This window comes from Petaurus breviceps, unplaced genomic scaffold, assembly GCF_028583685.1.
Source record: "Petaurus breviceps papuanus isolate PSGF00001 unplaced genomic scaffold, PetGlider_PUasm1.0 90333, whole genome shotgun sequence".
Lineage (NCBI taxonomy): Eukaryota > Metazoa > Chordata > Mammalia > Diprotodontia > Petauridae > Petaurus > Petaurus breviceps.
The window spans coordinates 526,268-537,322 of record NW_027187220.1 but is presented as its reverse complement, the minus strand read 5'-3'; the positions used below and the strand labels follow the sequence as shown (position 1 = coordinate 537,322).

Genomic DNA, 11,055 nt, shown 5'->3' with positions numbered 1-11,055 from the left:
AGAGAGAGAGAGAGAGAGAGAGAGAGAGAGAGAGAGAGAGAGAGAGAGAGAGAGAGGAGAGAAAAGGAAAAAGGGAGAGAGAGGAGAGGAGAGAGGAGAGACAGGGAGAGGGAGAGAGAGAGAGAGGAGAGGGAGAGAAGAGAGAGAAACAGAAACATGGAGAAGAGAGAGAGAAAACAGCCACAATCGAAGTTTACACCTCCTGCCGAGAGGCCTTCTCCCCCATGGACCATCAACCACACTAGTGGCCCCATAGGCCCCGGCTCAGGCCTTGGCTTCCACAGCTACCTCCTGCCACAGACGCCCCTTGCCAGGAGCCACGCTCCACCACACTTGCCCTACCCTGCCATGCCAGCCTCTCCTCAGCACCCTGTCCATATGGCAAATGGCTGCCAGCTCAGTGGGCGAGGAGGGGACCCTGGGTCCCTCACACTTTCCTGGGGGAAAAGGGGTGGCTCCTAGGCCTGAGGTAATACCTTGGCCTTGAGATAGAAAAAACTGGGTGGGACAGGGTGAGGGAGAAGGAAGAGAGACACATGTCAGTCTGGCCCTGCCTACCCTGGGTCCCTTCAACAGCAGCCTGCCACGCGAGGAGCCTGTATTCAGCGCTAGCCCGACCACTCTTGCCATGGTAATGGCTCCTGGGGCCCCAACCCCACGGCCCCTCCTCATCTGCCTGAGTTGAGGGCATTCATACATAGAAGTATGTTTGCATACCAGCTTGGGGGCAGGAAAAACCAACAGCCAATCCAAACACACAGAAAGGAGCCCAAGCTCTTGCCAACAAAAGCCTCTGGAAGACCCTCAAGGACACTGGGGGAAGAGGGGGGCAGAAGAGCTCAGGCCAGTGGCTCACAGCTCTTGAGCAGAAAGGAGGTGGTCCCTTGGGGCTATCCTCCTAATGCTGGGCACCTGAGAAGCACTTAGTAAGCCCCGGCTGGGCCAGAAGGGGCCGAGGGGAGGAGGGGACCCCGCTCCTGAAAGCCCAGCCCCAGCTCCAAGGAGGGGGTGGGGAAATGACAAAGGAGAGGGTGACCCCTGCTTGCAGACATCCCTGGCCACACCTTCCTGTCAGCAGCTGGGGAAGGTGGGGGCAGGGAGCTGGGAGAGGATTCCTCAGGAGGAAAGGGGAAGCCAGGACTGAGGAGGGCAGGAAGAGAGGGGCAGGCAGGGGCCAACCCTGGGCGGGCAGGCGGCCGGCGCCCGCGGGCGTGCGCCAGGCAGTGCTGGTGTGTGGGGGGGGGGGGGGGCAGGGTTCCAAGTGCAGCAAAGCAACCTGATTGGCTTCCATCCATCGTGCAGCGTCCTGCAAGTGACTAAACTCGACGAAGGCGAAGCCCCGGCTCTGACCTGGAGACAGCATTCAGATACAGACGCAGTGGGTTAGTCAACAGCTGGAGACAACAGGCGGGTTCCTGGGGGTGGGGCTGGCAGGGAGGGCAGGAGGGGGCCAGGCTTGGAGAGGGGACCTGCCCACAGGGGCTCAGGGGCACTGCCAGCTTGGGGGCCAAACCGATCCTCTCTGTGGCCGGAGCAGCCGGTCCTTGGTGTCCGGATTCCGCACTCCCCCCTACCCCCCAGCCTGGATGCACCTAAGCGCTGCTGGGCTGGGATGTTCTGAGTGACTCAGAACAGAAATGAAAGAGTACCTCACCTTAAAGGCCTGAGGTCCCCAGCCCCATTAGATGCTCCCAAGAAAGCTACGCTTCAGTTCTTGGGGGGTGGGGGGGTGGGGAACTGGGAACAGAAATAAACAAGATGGCCCTAGTGGAGGAGGGGGAATCAGTGGCAAAGGAAGCCCCAGTACCCAAGTCCATATGAGGTGAGGGCCAGGGGTGCGATTGAAGGCGAAAGGGTTAGCTGTGGACTTAGCTTCCCCATGTCCCAATTTGTCCAGGCTAAGGCGTGAATGACCGACAATGGTTCCGTGCCTTGAAGGAGGGGATATGGGAAGAGAGGCCTTGATAAGGCTCCCCACCCTTCAAAAAGGGCAATAGGGAGAGCTGTGTCTCAGGAAGGACTAGAACCAGCAGGTGAGAAGGAAAGGGGGATGGTGGCAGAGAGAAAGAGAGAAAAAGCCAAGAAAGGAGAAAAGGAACCACCAGACTGAGTGATCCCCATGGTGCCTCAGGGCCTCAGCCACTGGTCCTGACATCTTTCATCCAAACCTCCAGCCTGCAGTAAAGGGCTGGGGCCAGCAAGTCACAGCCCCTCAGTGGAGCTGAACGCCACTCCCATTCCCCCATGCCTCTCCCAGGACAGGCGAGCCGTGCCATCTCATCTGGACTTCAAGACAGGCTATCAGTGGAGGAAGGGGATGGTGGGCACGGGAGAAAATCGGTATCTCAGACACTTGGGCTCAGGTCCCAGGCTGAGCTCGGCCCGCCAGTCATCCCCTCCCCCACCAGACCAGCACCAACTTCTGGGATGCCCCAGGGGAGGAGCTTTGGGGAAGGAGGGAAGGAAAGAGGAAAAGCAGCCGGTGATCTCAGCTTCAATGGACAGGTGGGAAGGGAAGGGGAAGGGGCAGGAAGGAAGAGATGTATCGGCCAGAGCAGCACAGAGCAGGGCCACTAGGAACGAAAGCTCACCTGATGACTTGTTCCTCATCAGCCGCACTTCCCGAGCCTGGATCCCATGGGACTGCAGTTGTGCTCGGATCTGTGAGGAGGGAACAGAACAGAGGCATCAGGAGGCTGAGTGGTACTAGCTGGAGGTGGGCCTGTGGGCTGCAAAGATGAAGGGAAGGAGAAGAGCCAAAGCTGACTGATGGGGACCACGACAGAGCTAGAGCCCCACGTGGCCCCAGACAACAACAGCCTGTGCTGACCTCATGCTACAAAAGGTCAGAAGTCAATAAGAGCGGACCTCCTCAGCCACAGCGCAGTTCACATTCTACCTCTGCTTTTTTGTGCAGTTTAAAAACACGTTGGCTTGGAGGTTCTCAACTTTCTTCCTTTAACATTTTGATTGGGGGTGGCTAGGTGGCACAGTGAATAGAGCACCGGCCATGGAGTCAGGAGGACCTGAGTTCAAATCCAGCCTCAGACATTTAACACTTACTAGTCCTATGACCTTGGGCAAGTCACTTAACCCCAATTGCCCTCCAAAAATCATTTAAAGTTAATAGGTTTTCTTAGCCATCTCATGCATTTAAAAGCATGCTTTGTTTGGAGAAGGTGCCCCTTGAGTTGGTACTACTACCACTACCCTCAGTCTGGGGGCACAGGACGCTTGGCCAGGAAATGCCATCATTTCAACTTTCTCCATGACAAACGGCCCAGAAAACCTCTCACAGCAACAGCCACACCCAAAAGCTGGATGCCCCAGCAAGAGTCTCAGTAGGAAGCCAGACTGAAAGGGATGGGGGTACCAAGCTGCTAGGTCCCTATTCAGAGATGCCCCAGCTCCAGGTCTACTCCTTGACCTGATCATCTCCACAAAGGCCCTAGCAACACTAAAAGCTCTTGCTAGTCTCCCCACAAGATGTGTCCCCTTTCCTGCTTCTGACGATGCTCCCAGCACCCTTCCTCCTTTCTTCTTGGTGCCCAGCTTTGCAGTCACTTTGCTATTCTTAGCTGAGTAACATGTGGAGAAGGCAGAAAAAGGACTGGCTTGGGAAGTCCGGACTTCTACCCCTGATGCTTCTGGTCCTCTCTGGGTATCATTTCCCTCATCTATAGAATGAGCCCACCCATTCCCTCCACATTCAGACTTCAAACCAAGTGGCCCACCCTTTTTCAAACTATTCCCCTTTGATCTGCTGTCTCTGTTTTTTGTCCTGCCTTGGCCTCCTCTTCACTAACAGCTCCTGCAGTATCCTGGGTAGGTGCCCAACAAGCTCCTGCTCTAATGGGCCAACAAGAAGTATCCACATGAGAGAGAGGGCCAATGAAAATGGAGAGCCATTGCCAGAACCAGGGAAGACCCTGGGGGTGGGGGTGGTCAGTATTATATAGGAAGAGGAGAAAAAGGAAATGACTCTAATGGCCTAAAAAAGTCATTTTGAGAACCGTGAGAAAGTGAGGCCAGAGTAAGCCTCAGAGGATCTTGGATGCCAGGTCCAAGAATCTGAGACTTTATCCTGGAACCAATGCGTGATCATGCCAACTCAGGGACTCTTGACCTGGGCTCCAGGGAGGGACCCTCATGGAGTCCAAGAACATGGATGGGAAAAACAGGCATCTTTATTTTCACTGACCTTTGGTTTCCTTTGCAATTTTCTGTATTTTATTTTATGCATTTCAAAACATGATTCTAAGAAAGGGCCCACAGGCTTCACCAGATGAAGGCCCAAAGGGGCCACACCACAGAAAAGGTGAAGAAAGCCTGCTTGAACAGGACCCATCTCTGGAGAGGAGGCAGAACCTACTGTAAGTTGAGCTGTCCGAAGATGCCCGCAGGCCTAGGCAGGCAGCACAGCCTGGAAGGGAGCCAGTCAAAGCCAGGAGATCAGCAGGAGGCTACAGCCAGAGTCCAAAAGGATGAGGGTAGGCAGGGGTGGATACAAGACACATCATCCATGCTGAGGCTACTGGATGACAGATGATTGGGCTTTTAGAGTGCCCAAGCAGGACAGTATCAGACAGGGAGGTTGCCTTGGGGGAAGGGGTGGAAGAGAGCTATTGGACTAGAGCAAGGGCTGGCAAGACAGAGGCACAGGGGCAGGGGTGGGCTGGTCCTACCCAGTTCTCTGTGGTGCTGGGATGAGGGAACATTTGCCCCCTCAGAGGTTCCTGGGCCCTGGCATTGGGTGGACTGAGGAACTTAGGAGGGGACTGAATCTCGTGTCTCCCAGGAGGCCTAGGGCTCAAGGCTCCCACTAAGCTACTCCCCCCAGCTTCACTCTTAACCTAGGCTGAGCCCCCTCAACCCAGGGGCCCAGCCCCAAAAGCACGTACATCGTTCTCTGCAGCTGCCTGGGGCAGCATCCTCAGCATGATGATGTGACTGGCCTTCTCCTCCTCTTCCTCCTCCCCTTGCTCAGTGCGATAGTCCTGGTCCCGATAGTCTCCATCTCCGGGGAAGCCCAAGGGCTCAGTAGGGCTGTCCCGCTTACGCTGCTGGCTCTCAGAACCTGAAGAAGCCTCGTAGGAATCCTGAGTAACAGAAGGGGTTGAGAGAGACCAGGTGGTCAGTCACACTGCTCTCCATGGCTCTAAAAGCCAGAAGACTCAGTGAAGCCAGGCCCTGGTCAGGCAGGGCCTTCCTCAGGCCTATAGGAATTCTGTCTGTGGCTCCAGGCCCCTCCGCACACCTCTTAGAATGCCAGCCCTTCCTTTCCTCTGTTGGCAGGGAAAGAGGAGAGGTTCCACTAGGGGGGAGATGAAGGTGCAGCTCAAGGGGCAGAGGAGAGCCGCCCGTCCCCCAAACACAGGCACAGTAAGGTACCCAGCTCAGGGCAGGCTAACATCTCCAGATCGCTAAGGACCAGGCTTGAGAGCACCCAATCACCAATACTAGCTTCATCCTTGGTCCCAAGCATAGAAAGGTGATACATAGAGAGTTTGCAGAAATAGTAGTACAGGCTTAGCAAATGAAGCCCTGGCCCTGCCAAGAATGGCTGGCTGCCAGCGTTGATTTACCTAAACCCAAGAAGTCATTGGTTCTGCCACCCCACTCCCAAAAGCTAGGCTAGCACTCTAGGCAGGAGGGAGGAAGGTCCAGCCGAGGCCCTAGCAATGGAAGTAAAAGGCAAGAAGGTCAACTGTCACCCCTGCCCAGTCCAGGCCTGGCCTCTGGAATCTGCCAAGGCTGGGTTGTCTCTAGCCATCAGCTGGGCCCTATGTCCCTCTGCCTTTTGCTCCTTTCCCTAACACCCCATGGGCCCATCCTAGCCTAACCAAGTAAGACAGAACCCACTAAGCCCTTCTCTGGACTGAGAGCAAGAAGAAAAAATTCCTATCCCAAAGGGGCTTGTCTGCCCGAGCTCAACTTTTTCCCTCTGCAGTAAAGGTCCCCAGGCCTGGTAGTCCTGCAAAAGCCACAGTAAAGGACTTTGCTCTGACCTCACAAACCAACATTCAGGCCAGGCTAGGCCTCTTCCACCCAGCCCAAAGCAAATGCCATGTTCCCCTACTCAATGGGCAGAGGGAGACACCAGGCCTTTTCCTTTAGACTAGGAGGTCTCTAAAGACAAAGCTGCTTTTCCCCTGCAGCTAAAAGTTTCTCCTAGAGTGGGGGCTGATTCCCCAGTCACAGCTCCCATTTTTATAGGGTTCCCTGAGGGCTGGAGCTGTCTCCCCTCATACTGGGGCATTTTCTCTTAGACTCCCATGGACACCCTGAGTGCCAAACTATAAGGCCCACAAGTAGCCCCTTGAGATGACAGGGCACAAATCAGGGGTACCTGAGGGCAGGGCTTTGGACCCTGTATCGCCCCCCCCCCGACTCCTCATTAGCCCAATGCAGGACTCTCTGTCGCCCTGGGAGGAGTACTGAACCCTAACTTGGCTCTGGGGAGCCTTCAAAAATCACACTAGCTTGGAGGGTGGCTAGGTCAGAAGAACAGACCTTGCCTGCCCTGAGGGTAGTGCCAGTTAGAGAAGTTGATATAGAGAGTGTCTGTGGTCAGGGGTTATTGACCCTCTCCCCTCCCCTACATGCCCCCCCCCACCCCCCCACATAGGCAAGACCATGGCATTCTAAGAGGCAGAGGCAGCTGAGAAAGGGCAGGGAGCAGCCCAGGGCCCCCAGGTTGGGCTGGCTGCTCTATCTGCTTCCCTGGCTTGAGGGTGGTCAGTTGGCCAGGCCTGGAACTCACCTCTGCGCTCTGCTCTTCAGATGAGTCGTCATAATCATGGCGGGGTTCCTGGCTGCTGAAATCCCGAGGGTAGGAGCGGTAATCCATATCTCGGTAATCATGGTCTCTCTGACTCCGGCTGTCCAGCCCGTCATCCTGGAGGCCGCGGTCAGTGGCACCATAGCGGCCAGTCCTGTCTCCACGGCCACCTCTAGAGACAGGAAGCAGCACCAGGTTAATAAAAGAAGCCCTCAAGCTGCCTCAGCTCCCATCTCTAAAACAGAGCAGGCAGGGAAGCCCAGAGGTGAGTGCAGAAACTTAGACCCAAAGCCAGTACTAGAACAAAAGCTGCTGTTCCTGAAGGGACTCTATGGACCTGCCTGCAAGGGCCCACAGCTCAGCCCTGAATAAGGCTCATGGGAGGGACAGAGAGCACATTTCCTCAAAGGGGCAGCCAGCTAGCTGGCCAGTCCTGAACGCTTATTGGGAAAAGGTCAGAGAAATGAGGTGGAGCCTTCAGCCAGGAAACCTAAAGCACCCCAAGCAGTCCAGCACAGCCCCTGGAGGGGTCAGGGGGCAATTAGAGGCCAGTGAAGCTGGAGGTTGAAGCCTGGCCTACTGGGCTCAGCATGGGCTGGAAGGAGCAGAGTAGTGTTTTGGGCACCACAGGGCTGATAAGTACTTTCTTTCCAAGGCCCCTTGAGGATGAGAAATAATGTCAAGTATATTAACGATCCCAAACTTACAGATGAGAAAAGAATTGCTTAGAGAATGGCAGTGCCTTGCCCAGTCCTGGAGCTTCCAACCCAGGTCCTGGCTGCAACCAGCAGAGAGGGAATAACACTCATTGGATTTTAGGGTCAGGAGATGCCCTCTGACTTCCACTTCTGGATGACCCTGAAATCTGGCTGGGACACGGAATCTTGCCTTTCAACTGTCTACAGAATGGAGATGATCATGTGGGTACCACATACCTCTCTGCAAACCTGAAGGGCCTCCAGCTAGCACCTGCCTAGTCCAGGCAGCCCTCTGTGTGGTCAGAGTTCAGATGCCATGTGGCCTTAAGCTCTATGGAACTCCTGTGCAAGCTGCCCGCTGCAGAGCAGCAAACAATGACACCAGCCACAGTAAAGACAAGCAATTTCCTTAGTGAACCAGCTGTTCGACCCTGTTTATTCTGGTTACAAATGGGCAAAGCTACCAGAAAGTCTGGGTTCTGAGCTAGGAGCTCTGGGAGAGTGTGACTGTGTCCTACATTTGGTGCCTCTCTTGACTACAAGCACAAGAAGGACCGCTGAATGAAGAGACTGCTAAGCTTTGAGACTTCCCACCCAGGGAAGGAAAGTGTCCTGGCACCAGGCCAGGTCAGCAGTATACTGGGTTCCAGGGCAGGCCAGATCTACCTTGGCTCCTCTCTGCTCCTGCCAAGTACTTCACTAAAGAGAGCCATCACATGCCCACGTGGCCAAAGGAAGCTGAAGAAGCCGCCACCTCAGCCTGGGTGCAGCCAGAGGGGCTGACACATAGCAGTGCTGCCTCCTGTTCTGTTCTCTTTCTTAAGGCTTGGTCAAGCTCCTTAGAGCCCTGCTGTCTCTGCCCTAGCATCCCAGGGGAATGGCGGCGCTAGCCCAAGTCTGTTTGTCAGGGCAGAGACCAGGTCACCTAAGCACCAAGAAGTCTCATGAATGGGCGCAGCCATGAGCACACCTCACTTCTCACATGGTCTCTCCAAGGAAAACATTATGATCCCAGATCATTCAGTTTTAGAACCCTGCCCTCCTCCCCAAACCAAAGTCAACCTTAGGAAAAACCAGAAGATGCCCCTTGGTTCTGCCAGACAGGCTGCTCTCTTCCTTTGGCTGGGGGATTACCCACTGTATAGAAGACAGACATGGGTGCCCATCCTGTGTGGGAGCTCAATAAAGAGCTGGGGCCCAAAGAATCCTCCCTTCAAGATGACCCCCCCTCCCAGTCTCACCGTCTTTCATACTCCATGTCCGGGGGGGGCCTGCTCCTGGGCCGATGGCTTCTTCTCACTTCCCAGCCGCCACCAGCCCTGCTATTGCCACCATGCTCCGCCAGCCTGCACAAGAACTCCCGGGAGGGATCTGGGGGAAACAAAGGAAAAAGAGGGGCTTGGGGACAGCCCAAGCCCATCCAGGCAGGGCTTCCTGCCCAACTCTTGGTACAGGGGAAAAAAAAGAGGGCTAGCAGCAGGCAATCTGGACTGTCTCCAACATGGGAGAGTTGAGAGAGAAAGAGAAAGAAAGAAAGAGAGAGAGAGAGAGAGAGAGAGAGAGAGAGAGAGAGAGAGAGAGACAGAGAGAGAGACAGAGAGAGAGACAGAGAGAGACAGACAGAGAGAGAGAGACAGAGACAGAGACAGAGAGACAGAGAGAGACAGACAGAGAGAGAGAGAGAGAGACAGAGAGAGAGAGAGAGACAGAGAGAGAGAGAGAGAGAGGAGAAGAGGGGCAGTAGGAGTGTTTGGGAGAGATGAGGGGGAGATAGGAAGAGAGAGAGAGAAGAGGAAGAGGTAGAAGAGAGAGAGGAGAGAAACAGAAGGGGAGAGAGGAGGGAAAAGAGAAAGAGATATGGGAATCAGATCCAGGGCTGCCAGTCTGTCCTGGCTGAGAATCTCCAAGTATCTCTGTGTCTTGGTTTGCTCCCGTATAAAATAGAGACAAGAATTATTTGTGCTCAACATGTCAGAGAACTGCTAGGGAGAAAGTGTCCATACATGTGGATGAATCGTAAAGGGTCAGAGAAATGCTGGCTATGGTTTCAGTCCTGAACCCTGAACAGCTGCCAGGAGCAGCCTGGACTGGCTCTCCCATTAGTGCTAGAACCCAAGGTCAAGGCCAGGGCTCCTTCGTCCTGCTCCAAGGCCATCCTGTCAGGCCCGTGCTGTGGCCCAGGTGCCTCCCTGGCTTCAGCCCATGTCCCTAAACATCCTGAGAATGTCTCTGAATTGAGTTCAAGTTTCTCCATCTCCCAGAGTCTGCCCCCAAACTCTCTTTTCTGTTTTTCTCTTGGTCCCTATGCTTTCTCCCTTTGTAGTCTGGAGTGAGCACCAGGTTCACTGCTTCATCTGGTTGGGGGTGTGGAAGGAGATTCCTGGCCCCTTCCCTATATGCCCTTCAGAACATACTACTGAACTCTTCTGGAACAGGGGTTTTTAACTTGGGCTCCATGGCCAGATTGGTGGTGCTGGTGGGGGGCTCATGTTCTTTTCAGTTAACTGAAATTTAGTGTCACCTATTACATAAAGACAGAATTCTATAAGCTTCAGCATGCTGCCCTGGAACATGGACCCAACTGAGTAGTAGGAATTCCATCAGGACAGGGCCAAAGCCTGGCCCTTCAATGTGCCAGGTGTGGCCCAAAGGGGTGAGCAAAGGCCAAGGGATGCTTTTCTTTCTGCCCTCTATCCTAAGAGAAGAGAAATCCCCCCTGTGCCCCCTAGGCATGTCCTGAATAGCTCTCCCACCTCAAGTTTCTAGAGCTCAGGGGCAAGTTTACAAAGTACTTTCCTTACAGTTCAAATATTGGCAACCCCATTTTCCCAAAAAGATCATGGCTCAGTCAGCTACAAGGGCCAAGCTGGAGTTTAGGGTCAGGTTCCCTGGTCACAAGGGACGGAGAACTCTGCTCATTCAGGCAGGCCAGCAGCAGTGCCCAGGTGATGGTGGGGCCCAGGGACTGGAGTGAGGCCTCGCTGCCCTGCATGCCTCCTCTTCTCCCTGGCTGCTACCCCCAGCAGGCGAGGCTAATAAAGGGCCTTTTCAAAAGCCGTCAGGCCAGTCAAGGTGCAGGGAGGGCCGAAAGCAGCTGTAAGCAGCCAAGGCCAGGTGGCAGTCCACTTTGGGGGGCATGGGCAGGCAGGACGAGGGGATCCCCCCCTACATCAGCCTGGCCTCTGCCCTGGCCAGACTGCCAAGGTACTCAGCTGCCCTTGCCAGGGTTTGGGGAGAGGGCCTCACAGGGTAAGGGGATGGACTCGCTGCAAGGGCCTGGCACATGGAGGGGCCAGCATGGCCAGAAGACCAGAGTAGCGGCCATGCCAGCTGCCCTGCCTGATCTGGGCCTGTTCAGCTGCCTGCCCCTGTCATTCAACCATCTGATCCTCCCCAGGCCTACCGCAGCCTCTGGGGAGGAAGGAGGGGGCTGAGAGAGGAGAGAAGGGAGAAGGGAGGAGGGGGAGGGGGGTGGAGGGGGGGGGAGGGAGAAGGCGTCTGGGAGGGGGAGAGGGGAAGGAAGGAAGGGAGACAGGTGCGCAGGCAGGAAGGCCGGCAGGGAGGGAGGGGGGATGG

At 55.3% G+C, this 11,055-nt stretch overlaps 1 protein-coding gene across 2 annotated transcripts in view; it reads right to left on the bottom strand.

The window, feature by feature from the left end:
- RBM10 (RNA binding motif protein 10) overlaps positions 1 to 8,847 on the bottom strand; it is a 14,818-nt gene extending 5,971 nt beyond the window's left edge. For both annotated transcript variants that reach the window (XM_069108141.1, XM_069108142.1), the window contains exons 1-5: positions 8,721 to 8,847; positions 6,764 to 6,953; positions 4,902 to 5,099; positions 2,592 to 2,661; positions 1,277 to 1,350 (exon numbers count right to left, since the gene is read on the bottom strand). In XM_069108141.1, coding sequence (XP_068964242.1) covers positions 1,277 to 1,350; positions 2,592 to 2,661; positions 4,902 to 5,099; positions 6,764 to 6,953; positions 8,721 to 8,737 — 549 coding nt within the window. In that variant the 5' untranslated portion in view covers positions 8,738 to 8,847. The remainder of the gene's footprint in view (positions 1 to 1,276; positions 1,351 to 2,591; positions 2,662 to 4,901; positions 5,100 to 6,763; positions 6,954 to 8,720) is intronic.
- Between the last annotated feature and the right edge of the window lie 2,208 nt (positions 8,848 to 11,055).